The sequence below is a fragment of the Opisthocomus hoazin genome, chromosome 6, assembly GCF_030867145.1.
Source record: "Opisthocomus hoazin isolate bOpiHoa1 chromosome 6, bOpiHoa1.hap1, whole genome shotgun sequence".
Classification (NCBI taxonomy): domain Eukaryota; kingdom Metazoa; phylum Chordata; class Aves; order Opisthocomiformes; family Opisthocomidae; genus Opisthocomus; species Opisthocomus hoazin.
In genome coordinates this window covers 75,229,116-75,247,947 of record NC_134419.1, presented here as the reverse complement: position 1 = coordinate 75,247,947, position 18,832 = coordinate 75,229,116, and the positions used below count along the sequence as shown (strand labels likewise).

General features: G+C 45.2%; 1 protein-coding gene across 2 annotated transcripts in view; it reads right to left on the bottom strand.

The window, feature by feature from the left end:
• The window catches only part of TACC2 (transforming acidic coiled-coil containing protein 2), a 150,477-nt gene that overhangs the window by 92,487 nt on the left and 39,158 nt on the right, over positions 1–18,832 (bottom strand). For both annotated transcript variants that reach the window (XM_075423865.1, XM_075423867.1), the window contains exon 6: positions 12,052–17,844. In XM_075423865.1, the coding sequence (XP_075279980.1) occupies positions 12,052–17,844 (5,793 nt within the window). The remainder of the gene's footprint in view (positions 1–12,051; positions 17,845–18,832) is intronic.

The window sequence follows — 18,832 nt, the reverse complement described above, 5'->3', positions numbered from 1 at the left end:
CCTTTGCGAGAGAGAAAAGCAGCGGTAAACAACAGCTCCCTCCTCATTTCTGATACAGACCGTAACTGCACGCTGCTTTTGTTGTCTCCTTGGCTAACTTTCCCCTCGCAAGTGTCTACTTACCAAAGCCAGGAAACAATCACCAGCTTCGCTATTCCCGGTCATCCTCGCTTCCAACAACACGACAGCCCGCGACAAGCCCTCCGTTTAACGCCAGTTCTCTCCACCATCCCGAACTGGGGGAAGAGGCGACTTTAGCGACCCAGCCAAGCCCGGCCCCGGCAGCTTGGGCGAGAGCTGGAACGTACAAAAGGCCGATGAGTAGGAGCTGCTTTCTCCGAGGCTCCTCCCATGAGGCTCAACCGAGGAAAAGGGCCTCAACGATTGAATTTACCACGACCCCAAGTTCTCCCCCGGTGGGGTCGGATGCCACCGGGGCGGCGATGGCCGCCCCGGTGGCATCCGACCCCACCGGGGGAGAACTTGGGTCGCAACCCCGTTCCCGAAGCCCTTGCAGCAAAAACACACACACGCACAGAGGACCTCACATGCCGCAGAAGCTCCCACGTGGGTTTTGTTCTTTTCTCTTTTTTTTTTTTTAATTTCCCCCCCCCCCTCCCCTCCCCTCCTGGTTTTGCGGGAGAATTTCTTCCAGGATTTATTTCGAGGCGTGCCAAGCCGAGGGTTGGTCGGAGTTTCCATCTGCTGAGCTGGGATAGATTAAATTACGGCGTGTGTAACGCTTCGCAAATAACCTCCGAGCGTTTTAAAAACCCACTCCGGCAGAGCCTTCCTTAACTGACGGCGTCTGGCAGCTTTTTACAGTTTCGGGATGCTTGGCTCAGCTTTAAAGATAACTTTTCAAAAGATTCAGGATGTTTTTAACAACTTCCACTGCAACTTTGTTTGTTTAGAGCTGTAAATCTAAACCAAACCTTTTTATTCCTACTCTGCTTCTTAAGTTCCAGCTCCTAAAGTCACACAGGTTTTCTTACAGGTTTCTTTACCCGTAAGAAAATGGAGCAGTTTTAATTAGTTGCGTGCCCTTATTAATCTCTTAGGTTTCCTATGGGTTCATTACAGCACAAAAGAATGGCTTCACAGGTAATTAAGTCTTTGCATTGAGATACACCAAATTGCATATACAAGCTGCCAGCACCCAAGGAATTCATTGAATCTCTACCCAGGGAGATCATTATCATGCTTATGACATGTCATACAATAACTATAGACTAAATGTCTATAATATCTATCCCACAGCAAGACAGTTGGTGGATTCATTGTTTACCAAATGCCCAGTCGAAAGCACAGATATCCCAGTCGAGATATCTCAGATAAAATGCTGGGGCTGCGGAGACTTCATTCTGCCAGGTTGGTTTCCCAGCTGACTCCACGTGCACTCTGCCCAAACTCTGGGCGTTCAGCTGTGGTGCCTGCTTGGGTGGCACTTATCTTCCTCAGAACTCAGACCAGCACTTGGCAGGGCTGTGCATCTCCTTTTAATGTTAAGGTACCAGCTGGACCTCTCAAAGCATCAATTCAGAACTGAGCCTCAGGTGGAAAAACACATTAACCAATTTTTAATTATTTTTTTTTTTTTTACTTCTAAACTGTTTCTTTTTCCAGCCCTTGTTCGATTTTCTGTGAGCAAGAGGAAGGAACAGATTTTTGCCCAGGTAAATTTTGTGCTACAGGAGAACTTTCACATCTAGTCTGAAAGCAGACGACAGGGATTTCCCCTGGATGTGCTCACTGTTGCTTTTAACAATTCAGATACCTGTACAGGAAATAGCAGAATATACTAAATAAACCCCAGAGACCAAATCTGGTACAGCAATGGGTGAAAATGCTGAAAAACATGTAGACTACCGACATCACCTGGGCTGTGAGGTATGGCTCACTGAGGGGCAAACACCACGGATGCTACAATCTGCTGTGGGGAATTCACTTAGCTGCAGCACTGGGAGCCAGTAGCACCCACTCTGACAGCAAGGATTAAGATCAGGCAGAGAGTTAAAGTTTCTGGGGAGAGCAGCGCTCTCATGTCCCACCTCCCAAGCAGCAGGAAACCAGGCATGGAAAAAGTTACTGTGATTTCTGATACAGGTACAGGCATTCAGCCACCCTCTCATTAGGGGGGGAATTAAACTCTTTTGTCATCTGGAAATCATTTCACAAATAGCTTCTGCAGGTACAACAGTCCCGAGGGGGAGGGAGACCCCGGAGAGAATAAGATTCATTAAAATAAACTCTAATTTTCTTTGCAAACAGCACTTCAGTCTGGCGCAAAGTCGTGGACACGGATTAGCTATGTTTCTGCCAACATAACCAAATTTAGCATTTTTGGAATGCAATGGTCATTTTGCTCACATAACCTGCCTCTCCCTGTTTGTTCATTAGCCTCTTGCTACACCAAAACCCCTTCACCTACCGCTAAGCAACCTCAGCCCACCTTTGCCACAAAACCATTTCCACTTTCCTCCCAGTGCCCTCTGCTACTTAAACACAGGAAAACTGAGACGCAGTCACTCCAGGAACACAGCGCTAAGGTGTGCTTGATTATCTGATTTTCCTGTGAGAATTAATTGAGCTGCGTTAAGAGAAGGCCTGGGGGAGGCGAGAGGAAACAAGCTGAAAAGCAACAGGAAAACAAGAGATAAGCAACCTCCCAGCAAGGCTGGGGAGACAATTACAGGAGAGGGGCTGACTCCCGGCTGCAGCCTGCAGCCGTCTGGCTGAGCCCGCAGCCCGCAGATCAAAGGGCCGCGAAACCAAGTATTGCAAAAGGTTTCTCCGGAGGGCTGGAGCTGGATATGAGGAGCGAGCGTGCTGATGAGAGGGACTCGGCGGCAGGAGATGTTCTGCAGCATGGCCCCGCTGGAGTCCGGGCCCTTCCCCAGCTTCCAGGGAACGCTCGGCCTCGAGGAAAGGCCAGAAAGCATCGGGGTGGCTTATACTGGGGGAGACCGATGGGTTTTCTTAATGTAGATCCCAAACATTTTTAAAGAACATCAGTGTTTTGCATTTGGGTGAAGGTTTTGAGCTCAGCAATCAAAGACTGAAGGAACATATTCATGCCCATGACATGGGAGATGCTGCCAAAACTGCTGAGTTTTGCCCAAGGGCAGTAACCACCTAAAGGGCCATTCACTCAGACCTGAAAGAACCAGAGGTCCTTCAGCCTGATTGAGGCACCTTTCTTTGCCAGATCCCTGCTTTTTCCTTTTCTGTATCTGTATGTGTCCACTAAAAAACAACATTTCATAGAATTATTAAGGTTGGAAAATACCTCTAAGATCATCAAGATCATCAAGTCCAACCACCAACCCATCACCACCATGCCTACTACATTAATATGGCAGAAGTTAGTCAGGTTGCAACCTTAGCGGTGGAAGAGAGGCCCTGAAAGAAACAACTGTCTTTTTAGTTTGGCAGTGCCATGCAGTTCACAGCACAGGTATAAGGAAGTTCCTGTGGTGACACCACAGTTACCCAACATTACGCAGGCACATGGTGCTATACAGTTCACCCCAGCTTCCACATCCCACACTGCTCCGAACCGCAGGACCGACCTATGAATATTCTCCTCAGGCACACAATGGTTTCACCCTACGCCCAGGAAGATGGAGAATTGAATTACAGAAAAATTAGAGGTTTAAAAAAACCAGAGGTAGTCAAGCTTGGTACCTCCAGAAGTGCTGGATTCCAGGACTTTGTGTCAGGTTACGTTTTCAGAAGACTGGACCATGACTGAGGAAATGTCATCAGAGACCCCGTTGTTCAGGCTGTGCTCCATGGTCAGGGTGCTTTGAGACTGTGGGTGGACGCCTGGTGAAAGCTTTCAATGGACACTGTACTGCTCCTGGTGACCCCCTCCGCCCAGCTCCTGTGAATTTGATCTGAGGGGCTTTCCCATAAACCATGTCATTTTTGCCAACCCAAAGCGCTTCAGGGGGGGAAAAAAATGAGTCAGCCCTCAATAAACTATGAAAAACCCATGAAATTTGCTTGGAAAGAATGTTACATTAAATAAATGTAAAAAAAACCCCAAAAAAACAATCAACCACACAGCTTTTCTGTTAAATTTGCATTCTGGTTTTTGAGAATACAGCATGAACTCAGAGCAGACTGTCAAGTTTTTCCCCGTAAGCATGAAAACAAGGCTCTTTCTTTTCCAGCTCTTTAAACTGAGGTTATCACAAGTCTATTAGCAAATATAAATGCTACAATATTTGTGATACACTTGGAATAAAGCTGGCAAAACGGCAATGCCCATGTTTGTTCTGAACAATAAGGCTGCATCATGCAACTAATCTTTAAGAAAATGTGTATCTGTGATTTTAAGTTGTTCTTTCTGAAAAAATAGTGCCCAAAGAAAACCATACAAATACACTTCAGTTCATTTAAAATTAAAGAGGAGTTTCTCTTTAGCATTTCCTAATCAAAGGTTCATAGTCATACACTCTGCAAAACCACAGGCCCAATTAGCTGCAGAGCAGCCTGGCTGAGATATCCAAGCCACTTCCATAATATGCACCTGAACTTTTTATTTCCACTACTTTTCACATACAAATTGCCCACAACCATCATTTGTGGTGGTTGAAAATTAGGTTCTGCAATGCCCAGCAATTTTTATTGGTGAGTTCCCAGACTTTTACCTTAACCTTCTGCTTTGAAAAAAAAAAAAAAGGAAAGTTTCACGTTAACCCATTGCATTTTGGAGGATCAAAGTGATGGGAAACTGCCATTTTGCAAATTTCCAAATAAGTGAGACTGATTTTTAGAAAACCCTAGGCTAGACTCAAAGACTCACAAATTCCAGTGATAACTTCTCCAGCAAACCAAGTTTATTCAGAGTTTCTACCACCGAACAAGATTTGAAGAATGCTGTGTGCAACAGAAGTTTCACGTGCAATCACAGCATTCAAAAAAAGAAAAAAAAGGGAAGATGTGGAAAACCTTGGAGACTTATTCAGCAAAACTAATTCTATATTTTGACTCATTTAATGACCTTGTTAAGAAGGGGAGATGAGAGTTATAAGTGTCCATTTATTTTCATGACAGCCCAAAATTTTCCTTAGTTGTTAGAAACTGAGCAGTGCATACACGCTTTTTGCTTTCATTCCAGGAAACAAATCCAATCTTCTGTCTGCCGCAGAGTTATTCTTAGCTAGCTTTGATATTTCTATCAGCTAGGAGAGCGTAACAATGTTATCATGCTAACAAATTCCAAAGGTTTTACATAAGCTCTTGAGTGCCTTAAAAAAAGAGGGGGCTTTATTGATTACACTGTTTGTGTTTCATTAAGCCAAAGGAGCTAAGAAAAACAGGCTGAAAAAGAACAAAAAAAGGAGTCTGATGAGTTTCAGTTTCACAAGCAAGTGCTCTGTGTTTTTCAGAGCATCGTTTACAAGGAGAAGCCAAGCTTTACGGGTTTGAGGCTGCAGAACACCAGGTAGTTCAGGCCAACGAATCATTTAAATCCTACTTGAATGCCTACAGCCTATTTTCCTAATTCGATTTTTTATCAGTTGAAACAACTGGACACCCCTCTTATTGAAACAAAGCAGGGTAACTGGGAGTATAGTGCTTGTAGGATGGTCTGGGTGAAAAAGGATCACGGGACTGCGCAGCATTCTCCCTGGCTGATCTGCTACAGGCTCAGGGCCAAATTCTTTGCTGATATCGCTCCACGAGAGCAGAGATTTTGGCCCAGTATCTACTGACTTTAAGGGCAGGCTGCAGTCGTAGCCTTTTCTCACAGAGCTGTCTTGAAAAGAATGTACCAAGAGGTAAAGAAAGTAAATTAGTGAAATTTAAATTGGAAATAACCCTTCAGAGTCCTGAGGCACTTTGGGAGGGCTGGTTATTTTCCTGAGGAGCTGGATGAATGGGGCAGGTACTGCACAGGGAGAGCAGGGAAGAGGAAGGATTAAGCTGCGTGAGCAGAGAGGAGTTCATCAGGAAATGCTTCGTCTGGGAGGAGATCCCAAGCGCGTTTCAGCAAAGAGAAGAAGATTAACATAACTTACTAGGGCCGGTTGTTGACAACAGCACAGAATGATGGCACTCAGCATTTCACAGGGACCTTAGAATCCAGAACAATTCAGCCTTTGATTTGAGCAGTTAACATTTCTATACTTCTGGCAACTTGAGATTCAGAGCTTCTTACAGGCCAAAGAGATTCTACTGTAAGAATTAACATGTCAAGGTGAGCGTAGAGGAACTGGCCCAAACAGATCCAAACAACAATTTTTAACTTTTCCAGAGTACCCACATGTTAAGGAGCAGCAATATCTAAATAAGCCCCACCTGCTATTAGCAATGCACATTGGAGCTTCCACATACCCGGCCCAATATTGGTAAGACAGGCTCCAAGGACACCGACAAGGAGGAAAGAAAGCAAAGGACGAGGCAAGTACTACGGAATTCTGGCTCTTCAGACACGTCTCCAGAGGAGTCTTTGTTGGGAAGCACTAGTGCAATACAAGCACGCCAAGATGCAGAAGAACTGGAAGGAAGCCACATCCAAGTCATGGAGAATATGCCTGTGTCTGTAATTGCTGTTCTCAGAGCTGCCCTTGGCGGGGTTCAAAGCTGGGGCTGGTCGTGCTTCGCATATTCTATTAGAAACCGGGACAGTGGAACTAGCTCTGTGGTATTCTATTTGCAAGAAGCCAGAAGATACAGAGTTGGAACAGAGAAAATATGGGGATCTGCAGGATATGCAAAAACAATTTTGGGAAAATAGGCAGCTTACTTGGAAGAAGCAAGGTTGAACAATACATCTGGCGAAAGCTACTCAGAAAAAAAAAGTAATCTGAAAGTAGTTTTTAACTTTATGAGAAAAGAAGACAAAAACTGATCCTAAACTGCCTGTCCAGACATTGGACAAAGTATCAGTGTCCTTGCTGGTTTTTTTAGCAAATGCCTGTATTTGATTGAATAAATGTAATTTCTTGAGAAACATAAAAAGATGTGTGAAAAAAGCAGCTCATGTATCATCCATCCACGCCAATACCCACCTTAAAAATATGTGGCTAAGGTTCTCAGGAGTGTTACAGAATGTTTTCAACACACCAAGAAGTACCAGCAATGTGGCAGGACCAGAGATAATTTACTTCTGTGTAGCAGAGGCATACGGAAATGAAATTAAACAATAACCAGCAAGGTATCACGTGCCTAGTTTTCCACTGGTATATGCTTTCAGTACAGCAGGGCATACTATCAAATAGTATAAATAATAGTATAAACACTTTACACTGACCTAGCCAGTGCCTAAAACAGCGGTCATTTCAGTCAATGGCATTCCTTAGAGTAGATGGCAAAACTCCCTTTCACTTCTTAGAAAGCAATGTGAGATGTCCGTCGGGTAAGAGTGCAGTTATCTTAATTTTACTCTTCCATGAACAGAAAAGTACCAAAATTAAACACTGCAGACTTCACACAGACAGAACCCCCCCATCCAGTTAATTTAGTTAAGGGCTTCAGGCTGAGCTGCTTGCATCTCCAAAAGCACAACTGTGCTAACAGAGGCACCAACTGAGGATAACAACGACAGCAAGATGGGGGGAAGAAAGAGAAGTGATTCAGATGCAAAGGGAGAAGGGCAGGAGAGAGAGACAAATAGCCTGATCAATTTTGTGCATTTCACTTCTGTGTAAATCACCTTCAGCTGTTTTTCCCTTTGTTTTGTGATCCTGAGATGCCGCACACCTGAGCTAGTTTTGAAGTTGAAAAAATAGGGAAATAAAGCAAGCTGCATGATGTTTCCTTTTAACTCCAAACTCTTGTTTTCAGATGTTAACGATGCAAAGCCTTAGTGCTCAAACCCACTTGACTGATCTGAAAAGCAGTTCTACATTCCACACCTCATCCAGCATGACTGTTAAAACATTTAATACTGTATTTGTTATGCAGACAAAAAAGACCAAGTCAGTATTTACTAAGGAGTGAACGTTCTTTTCCGACTTCTTGAACTTGCCAATTTTTGACGGCAAGAACAAAGGGTGAAGCAAATCCAAAAGTATGTCTGGACCAATTTAGAGATCTTGTCTGGCCTATGCATAGGACATGAAGAATGTCTTTCAAGTAGCTTTGCTGATGCCAGCTGCTGCAATCTACTTCCCATATAAGAATATTGTTTAGATGTATAGGTAATGTGAGGCAATGCAACAGAACTCTCCATTCTCTAAAAAACAACGGCAGTGATAAGAGAGTGCTTACAACAGGGTGCTAAATCTGGGAAAGAACCCTCTTGCAGTGTCAAAATCTGTTAGGAAACACTTGCCCCCAAAGCGGCGCGGTGCCACAGCCTCTTCGCCATTGAAGGCCAGCTTCACATGCCACTCACACAGTGAGGAGCAGGCCGAGGTACGGCCAGCAAGGAAGGCTCTGGCACCACAGAGAAAGAATGAGCACCTGCATGAGTACAGCCATGGAAGCACGGCATCTTGTCTGTGGGTTTGCCCAGACAGGCTGCAATAAGGATTGCTTCTGCAGCATGAGCTCCAGCAGAAGTCAGTAGCACCAGAAGCTCTGGGGATGCCAAGCCTGCCCAATGCCCTCCCACGTTCAAGGCAGGAGAAGGCACCAGGAGTATTGCTCGGCGCTGCACCGAGCACAGCCCATCCTGCTCTGTGCAGCAAACCGGTTCTGCCGATGGGTGCAGAGGAGAACCCCACCTTACTGCAAAACGAGCATCATTGCTTGCAGCATGCTTACAGTTCCCTGGGCTCTTCCCTCCCTAGCACAACCAGCCCCAAGATGAGCCTGAGAGCATCTCCGCAACCCTGCAACGCCCTAAGGCCTGTGAACAAGCTGAGAGTTTTGCCAAGCCAACAGATCAGCGAACGGTGCAACCTGTTCTCTGTACCTCACAGATGCACATCTGGGAGTGACTTCACAGTCTGCACCCCAAAACGCTCCCTCGGCGTTTCTTCCACGAGACAACGGCAGTTTGCACATACCAGCCAGCAGAATTACAGGAAGTTGCCAAAAAACTCCATGCCATCTCTAAACATTTCTAAAATTTTGCCTTCATTTCCAGTTTTGTTCCATGCTCTGCTCAACATCTGCCACACCCCATGATGCAAACAGGAGCATTGCTATGGCTTAAGGTACGAGGACTCCCTGTATGTAGATGAACCTCCCTTCTCCCTCCATAAAAGAGTGAAGATGTATGGGTGTAGACATTACAAAAGGAGAAAAAAAGCCTCTTCAGTCCTATTCTTCCTTTCCAAGTAAAACTCTGACAGTAAAATGGAGTGGCTAGATGCTCAATAGTAAGTGGGAAGGATGACATTTTGATGCCCAGATGTGGCCATTATGAACACAGATTTTCAGTCACGGAGCTGATGGGGAAACAGAAACATCAAAACCATCAAAGACAGGGTTATTTTTTGACTCCTTTTCAGTGCTGGCAGTCAGGTTTGCCAAAATCCAACCCTTCCCTACTTCTGCCAGCAGCACAGCTGAACTTCCACAAAAAAGTGGGACTAATGCTTCACCCACAGCCTCCTTTCCAAAAGTAACTGTTCTTTTCTACTGAAGATTTGAAAGGAAACTATTGATGCCATGCTATTGCCTTCAAACACAAAGACCACTAAAGGGGGAGGGAGGAGGAGTCACTGCAGTCACTGCAGACAACCCTCCGGTCTACTGTTCATCACAAGACCACCCTCCTACCCAGTGCCATAGCCAGAAAGCAAAGAAATTCCTCTATTTCCTCTACAGGAAGAAATCCTAACAAGGATTTAAGAGTCAGACCATGCAACTTTGCCCCCTTACCTACAGTTCAGTGGGGTTCCAACATAAGAGACCTTGTAAGACATGGACCTACAGAGAAGCAGTGGAGATGGGAGAAAACAATGCTGAAATAATTCAGAACATGCCATTTCATTCTCCTAAATATAATACACTTCTTACTACTATTTATCTATTTATTCTGAGAGCAGGGAGGATGCTTTCTCCCTGGAGTCCTTTTCATCAGGCTGAGATCCCCACAGTCAGTTCCTAGAAATATGCACCTTTTTTTGCATAGCTCTAGTAGTTTGTCCTCTGTAAGGATTAGCAGGCCATAAAAAACTGGAAACTACTCTGAAGCAACAAGTGTTATGACTGGAGCACAGAGTGTGGAATACAGCTTGAATGATTCAACAATGCAAACCCAGTTTTAAGCCGAGAGGAAAAAGCGCACTGGTCGGTGTGTCAGACCTGCTGAAGACAGACCAGCTGGCTCAACTAACGCTTCCTTACTTTTCTTTTGCATTATAAATGCATATGCCTCTAAGAAACGAGCCTGATCAAAGGCAGAGACTCCTCTCTACCTCTGAGAGTCCCCAGTGTTCAAGTCTGCAATCCTGCAATCGCGTACGGCTCTGGACGCAGTATCTCCACGGGCGTATGCACGCTCGGTATGTGTGTGACCCCACTTACAGCTCAGCCCAAAAGCAGCAGCTGCCTGTTGATACAAACCCTCATCACGCTGGAAAAACAGGTGATAATGAATTCTTAAAGCATATGCAAGTATTGAGCAACTACGCTATGAATTGCCAGCAGCTGTTTCAAGAACCCTGCCCTGCTTGCCACAGGTATTTATTTAGAGGAGGACACCCACCCTGATATAAAACACATGCATGGACATATGCATGTGCTGCCCCTGCAGGCTTCTGAACCAGGCCGTGCCAGCAATTTGTTTGGTAATTTCAAAGCTCCCCACTGTGATGCTTCCCATCTTATAAAGGGAAACAAAAAGAAAGAGAAGGAAGTGGAGAGAAATACCAGGGTCTAATTTCCTTGTCATTTTAAAGACAGATCCTTAAAGAGAAAGTCATAGAGCTGTTCAGACTTCCAACACTTCCAATATTCTTCTAAAGTACATTTTGCTCAAAAAATTAGACCATATTTAGCCTCCAGCCCAGACTCACATGCAGAAAGAACTCCCCCACATTTTCACAGCAGAAACACTTCAGATATTTTCACTTACAATACCATTTCATAATTGGCATTAGGACATTAAGGAGTGTGGCACTGAAACGTTTTCATTCCTTATTCAGCTAACATCATCTAATTTTTTGGTAATACTTAGAAAGATTCCATCTATGCAGAGCATTCACTGATGTTTTCTGAAATAGTTCAGCTTTTCACTGTACCCTTCGGCTCTGCTGCTGCCTCTCACTGTTGCAGTCACAGATGTAGCTGCCTCCTCCGGGATGGGAAGGAGAGGGACAGCATGCAAGAAAGTTGCTGAGGTTACAGAGGAAGCAGTGACATGACCAGATCAAGGGAAAGCTCCTGTTCTAAGACCAGAACTCTTTTGAATTAACTGCACATCAAACTGAGAATTCAAACAGCAAAGTAGAAACTCCTAAAAAAAGTGTCTTAACTTTGTTAAAGCAGTTACTGCTAGGCTTGGAAAATAAAAAAACCCCAATTCTTAGGCTCAACAAATCCCAGCTAAGGAGAATTCACATCTGAAACAATTCCATGTCATTAGAAGCACTGAATAACACAGTGATCAAAGGCACTGTCAATGCAATTATATTACACAGGAGGATAAGAGGGAGGCCTAGACAACTAACCGTGTGAGTAACTGGGTTACGCTGTAGGCTGGTTTTTAAACACTGCCATCCACCATGTGAATGCTGCAGGTCTCATTTAAGTGGGTCACCAAAACTGAGGCAGAAGCATACTAACCCAAGGCTAGGAAGTGCTATTTGTTTGCCTAACTTTAGGCTACGAGATGTGACCACTGGGGAGCGTAGGCAAATCCACACAGGCAAGGGCAGGAATTTGGGCCAGCAGATGGAAGAGGTAAGAACTGTGCACCTCGGGTTTTAGGACCCCTCTGCTCTTGCAAATTATTTCAAATTTCTTCCACATAGTCCACATTTAGAAGCAACAGAAATTTAATAGAAATTTAAGAACAGAGTAACTGCCGCGCCCTCCCAAACCGCCCAGACAATGGGTATCTGCCTGGAAAATTGTGTCCCTGTCAAGCCCCAGGGTCCTGACAACCATTTCACATAGTAATTTAAAGTAAATAAATACCTTTCAGAAGGTAATCCTGCCACAGCCATGTCTTGAAGCTCACTGAGGTCAAGGTTCTCAGGCTCAATTAACGCAAGTGGTGATAGCTTTCTCTTGGCATCCTGAAGTGAGCTTTCATGTTCTGAATTCATCTTGCTCGGCTGATTTTCAGCAACAGTGAGATCTGCACATGCAGAATGCTCACTCTGCTCCTTCACAGGAATGCTTGGAGAGTGATTTTTGCCCAGGTCTGTTTCCTGCTCTTCAGTGCTCGTGTTTAAAGCTAAGTCACCTTCACCAGTGACTAACATCCTTGCAGTACCTGTTTCAGGGGTGCCTCCAGTTTTTTCGTTACCTGTTTCTGCTGCGCTTAACACCGTGTCACTGTTCTCTTTTACATCTCCCTCAGTCATATCGCTCGATTCTAGTTTAGAGTCAGTTTGCAAGCAATCATCCTGGCTCACTTCGTTTTTTAAGTAATCTATTAACTCATGCATGGCCACTTTCTTTTCTTGCCGTGCATCTTGTGAATTTTCTGATGTTTCCAGGCATTTCCTATTTACTTGATCATCCTGTACCACCTGCGTGTCATTCTGAGACTTAATGTCATGCATAAAATTGCTGCAAATGAGTGTCTCCTGATTTTCCCCAGGTAACACAGTAAAATCGTCTGGCAGTTTGTCAGGATTGTAAGATCCCCCCGGGACAAGTGCTGAAGCTGCCATGTCAGAGACGCTCTGGGCAGCGTCTGGATCACCGTACTCACTTCTCTCCTGTTCATTTGGCTTAGGATCCCGGCACTGTTCAGTAGGAAGACTTGCATCCTCTTCAGATGAAACCGGTTCTGCATTACACTCTGTAATTAAGTTTTTTCCCTCTGTGGTAGCAGCATCTTCTAAGTCACTCTTCTGCACATCGCCTGTGGAGATACCAGCTAGAGTGGGTTGTTGCTTGCTGTCAGAATATGCAGGGAAGTTCTCAGCTGCTGCCCCATCAAATGAAGCCGGTCCTTGCTTCTTCATCTCTAAGCTTATTAGCGATTCAGCCCCAACGCCACTAGCACCCACGTCTTCCTTTCTTTCCATCTCACTGCTCTGTGGATGCTCAGTGGTTTTATTTGGCTTTGGCAGGTTTTCCAGAGCGCATTCAGCAGGTGCAGCGCCATTCACTTCTAAACAGCTACCAGCCTGCCTATTTTTCTCAGTGTCCTGGAGATCTGCTGGTGGCAGCTCTGTCACTGTGTTTTCTTGTTGCAGAGATTTGCCCTTGGCAGCTTTGCAGGAAGTCTCAGCAGCTAAAGACAACTCCTGCCCCTCTGCTTCTGAGGTGCCCTCGGGAGCTCCTCTGTCCACCTTGATGGATTCTGAAAAGTTCTCAGCATGGCACAGTTCTGCTGTATCCTTGGCCACTGGACTCTGCTTGAAGCCTGCACGGTTTTCAGACAAAAGCTGGGGTAATTCAGCACTCAGTGTGCTGTGGACAGTTTTTTTAAATATCCGGCTGATGTGCTCCCTGAAGTCTGGGAGGCTGGAGCCAACGTCCAGAGAGCTGCAAGTCAGAGCCTCACGCTCCCTTCCTGAGTTCTCTGCAGACTGCTCGGAAATACTGATCTCTGCCCTGCTTACGTTATTATTCTCTTTTGAAAGCTCTTCCACTTTTTCTGAATTCCCAGGTTTCTCTAAGATCTTACCGTACTTGTCATCTACGCAGATATTGGTTGCAATTTCCTCATTACAGCCTTCTTGTTTACCAACAGATGAAAGGCTCAGCAGCTTCCCTTCCAGAGCAGGGTGAGCTAAAAGAGACTCTGCTGAACTGTCACTTTGCTGCTCTTTGAAGTTTACCTCACTTTTTGTTTCTTTGGATTTAATTGCAGATACCTCTTTCTTCAGCTTCTCGGAATTGAACTGTGATAAGTTTCCAGTACTCTGCCCCACATTTAAAGTCTCTGGCAGGGATAAACTTCGGTCTCCGTCACCCTCAAAACTTTGGTCTGGAGCATCTTTTTCACTCACTTGCACACTCCCCACAGGGCTGTTTTCTGAATGTGCTGTTTCATCCGTGCTTACGCTGGGTGAGGGACCTAAGTGCACAGACACCTGAGAACCTGCAGCAATCTGCAAATTATAGTCACCTTCTACAGCATTTTGGCATGCTACAACTTCCAGCTCGTTATTTAGCGATTCCCCCCCAGCACTGCTGTTCATATTGTTTCCAGGTTGCTGGCTAGGATGGCTGAGGGCAGAGGTCTGTGTAGAGAGGGCTGTAATATTTGCCTGACAATAACCAGGCTCCTCTGGTGTCTTTTGAACACCCCTGGGTTTATACGCCTTATCAGTGGGAATTACTTCCCCGTGTGCCTGTAATGGTGAAGGAGATCCTTGTGCCCCTGGACTTAAACCACTTTTCATATTGCTTGTTTCTGTGACAGAAGCACTGTCCTCACAACTTATCTCCAAGTTTCCATCTTTCCGGATGATTTCCCCATCAGCAGTCAGACCTTCAATCTTTTCTGATTTTTTTGCCATTAATGGTGTTTTTCCTTGAGTTTCCGGGTGAGATATTTGAGGATCATTTTTCTCAGAATTATCAGAAGTATGTGCTATTTCTGTATCACTTGGCAAAGCCTGTGATATGTTAGTGGCACTTGCTGAATTCTGTGTCCCTGGAAGAGCATTTGTAGCAGCAGCACGGCTCGCACCAGTTTTATCCTTTATCCTGCATATGCTGCCTGGCTGTTCATTCTTGTCAGATTCTTTAGAAAACGTATCGCTATGACATGCTGCTTCATGCTGACTAGCTGAGATCAAAGAATTATTATCCTGCTCGGGCTCGCTTGAGTTTGGCTTACTGCAGCAGTTTTCTTCTGCCTTGAGATCAGTTTTGTTTTGCTTGTTGCAGTCTTGCAAATTAAGCATGGCCACACCAGAAATATTTTGCCCGTGTTCACTGCTGCCCATCTCCTCTGACACTATGGCACTGCTTTTATTCTTGACCTTTTCTTCTGCTGTGTCAAAGTTGCATTGGATTGGTGCTGGACCTAGCACAGAAGTTTCTTTCTGAAGGTTGTTTGAAATGTTTAGAGGTATTTCTGGTATGTTGCTGTGATTATTTAGGTCCAATGGCTGTTCAGGTTTTAGAGCCATTTCTTTGTGCTCCTGATCATCTGCTCTTGTGACAGTTGTCAGACTGCTTTGCTGCTTCTGTTGCTCGAGTCCTGTATTTGAAATCCAGTCACTGTCCCCAGAAACAGACACTGACTTCTCCATTTGCTCTGCTTGGGGAAGAGCAGTTGGAACATCTGCATTTTCCTGCAACTCTCTGCTACCGCACTCCAGGGCCTCTGCAGAGCTGCGTGTGTCACTCTCAGAGGGGAAGCTGTGTTCACCAGTGTGGCTGTCACCCCCTTCCTCCATGCGAACGTGCCGAGGAGTGAGTCCTGAAGGACCGACTACAGCTTGGGAGGTTTCTGAACAAGCCATCTGCGTATTTCTGTGCCTTTCTGCAGCCACTTGCTCCTGCTGAGCTTGCACCACCATATCCGCTTTGCATTTGCTTTTCAGTGCCAAATCTTTGTCCTCCGTGAAACTTTCAACTGCAGTTTGGTGCTTCTCTTGTTGAACACCCTCGTTTTCTTTACCATCCACAGCACTGGTTTGTGCAGCTGCAGGGCCTTGCTCTGGATCACCGTGAGGCACTTCAGCCATGCAGCCGACCTGCTCCTTGGTTTCTGAAACCCATGAGGCCTCCTCAGTTGGCACAGCCGTGCGATCCATAGTCCCTGCCAACTCATTTAAGCCCTGGAACTCGAGTTCTGATTTGGACATTTTTGTGCTTTCTTCTGACTTGCTATCGCTCTCAGGCTTTTCTTCACTCTCAGTTCTGCACTCAGATTCCAACACAGTTTCTCTAGCAAAAGCGTTTTCCCAGGATTCATCCTGCTTACTCTGCTTAACAGTATTGTTCGCAGAGTGGAGGAGCGGTGAACTGTGTGCACTGGCTAAACAAACCTTTTCAGTCCTGCTACAGCCTGGCTGGCCCAAAGTTTTGTCTTCTGCCTCAGAGTTAAACCAATCAAAACTCGATGGGCATTTGTCCCTTGGCAACTGTGGTGAAGCCATGAGCCGATTCTCCAGGTCGTCTGTGGCAGCTGTTTCCTCTGTACTCATTTGTTGTTTAGGTTTACAACCAAGAGACTGTGAATGGTCTTCGGGTGGTTTAAAGTTACTGTCTAAATTCAGAGGCTTTTGCTCAGCTTCTTCCACTAGGTCACCTGCTGAAGGCTTTTCACAAAAACTGAGTTCTTCGAGATTGTGTCCCAAGTGGGCATTTTTCACATCCTGGTGGTGGCTACTAACAGGGTTCAGTAGTTGTTGTTCTGCCCCACTCCACCCCTCAGGTAATTCACTGGTTTCTGCCACTTGTGCCACCCCAGTTCTGATGTCATTTTTTTCTCCTGTAACACTTGCCTCGGTTTCTTTCTGATTCAGCTCTGTGGATCTGCTCAGAGATGTACTTAATGCGTATTCTTCCAGTAATAATCTTTTATCTGCCAGGGAATTTTCCTTGGTGGGATTGATAATGCTTTCTGTTTCAGAAAGTGCGGTGCTTTCTCTAGACACATCATCAGCTTTTACAATTTCATTGCTACTGGCTTCATCTTTTGGGCTTTCAGTTGTGACAGCTGATTTTTGTTCTTCCTCTCGCTCGAATGATAAAGGCACACTGAAATGCTCAGCGCTAACAAGCTCATTCTCCTTTTGAAGCTCTCTTTGAAAAATGGGTTCATTTTTTTCAGAGGCTGTTTTCACTGCTTCACTCCTCGTTGGATCTTCAGAGTCATTTCCAGGCACATCTTCCCTCGAAGGCTCTTCAGGCTTTGGTACCAGGAAGAGACTCGGAGGGTTAGAAGGCAACTCTGACATTAAAGTACAGGCTTCTGATCGCTCCCCTTTGCTTCCAGATAGAGCTGGGTTTGCCTTGCTCCCTTTAGCTGTTGTTACAGCCCCCATCTGTAGATTACAGACTTCATTGATCTCAGTGAAGCCCTCAGCATTCGCTATTGCTCCAAATTTTTCACCATCTGAGCCTCCTGTTGCTGGATAATTTAGGATTAAGGTTTCCTTTTTCATTAGCAGACCCTCTCCACCATCTGTGTTCCATCTACCTTGCTGCATTACACTGTGTGGCTGACCTACTTCCAAAACTCCTCGCTCCTGCTTGGCCTCCTGAGCAGTAAAATAATCTCCTGCTTCTTTACCCTGGGGAAACGTGCTGACATGTGGTTCCCTCATGCCACCCAGCTGTTCACTCTGCCAGAGCCATTCTAATTCACTCAAACTCATTTGTGTGACTCCTTGCATTTCTGTAATCGCTGCAGGAGGGCTGGGTTCCAGGCTTGGGTTTCTGGGATCATTCTCACTGTTTTTCATTGAAGTGGCAGCAATGTTGTCACTTTTCAGGCCTCTGTCCACTGATAAGGCATGTGCTATTCCCTCTTCTTTATCATTGACTGGATCTGGTGATGGCACTGCTTCCAAACTTGCCAATGCATTGCAATTTGAGGTTGGTAACTTGTCATTGCTGCTTATAAGATCTCCTGTGACACGTTCTTTGGCACAGTCTGCTAAAGGCATCAAGGTAGGCAGACTTCTCTCTCTTGCTTCTGCAGCCTGCTTTAAGAACTCAGAGCCTGTTTGTCCTCCGTGTTCTGGCAAGATGCTGTTCTGTCCTGTCATCTCTGAAGACACCGTGCTTGAGTTTGGATTGGGTAAATCTTCAGCACTGTAGCTACTGATGCCTTCATTACTGATGCTGCCAACAATGGAAATGTTTATTCGTTTCACGTCAATAAAGAAAAATGAAGCAAAAAATAAAAACAATTCGTGCCATTGACATTCCGAAGCCATGCAGTACATGCACTGAGAAGCTGATAATCTGCTTTCAGGAGCTAAACCACCAGACACACATTAGAGTGATTTAAGTGCTCATTACTCTGAAAAACTTGTCCCCAGTCTTACCTGACAGCCACCATGCTCATGTCATGCATTTTAACCATTCCAAAATCTGTCTCAGTTAAGAGTGGCAAGAGGGGATGCACGTCTAACAGACTAAGGGAGCAACATAGAAAAAGTGACAGAAATACTGGAAAAGCCACCAGTACCTCAAAGAAAGGTTTTTCATTTCTGCTTCTATGAGCCTATTTTGTGCAAAGCTGAAGGCTATGCAAGCTGCAGTAACTGCCGTTATCTGGCTATACTTTTATTGTGCAGCAGAAGATTAAGAGGGGCCCATCTGTTGAATGTTTTCTCCAGCTAAACAGCACAGTTGATTCTCAGCAAAAGGTCAAGGGTTTCACCCTGCTGAATGACGCTGCCACACAATGATACACGCCCTGTGAGGTCATTTTATTGCGGTGTTTGATTTCAGTGCATATAAGTTGTAACCTCTCTTTGGTCTCTCTCCCCACCCATGAAAGATAAGATAGAACTAATGGGAGTAGAGATGATGTGGGTGCACTAACTGCAGAGAAGAAGTTATTTTCAACATTTTTCATGTGCGCTGTGTGGACCTCGGTTTCCATACTTAGGCTTGTAGGTGATGGAATAGGTTGACCTTGTTGTATCCCTCACCTCCCCTGGGAAGCCTGGGCAGAGTTTCATTGCCTTGGGGAACACGGAGTGAAATATCCATTCAAAACTGAACGTAGAATTATATGTAGGAGCAAGGAGCATCATTTACTTGACATGAAATAACAAACCTCCCATTCCTCCCCTCCAAAGCAAGATCCACACACAACACG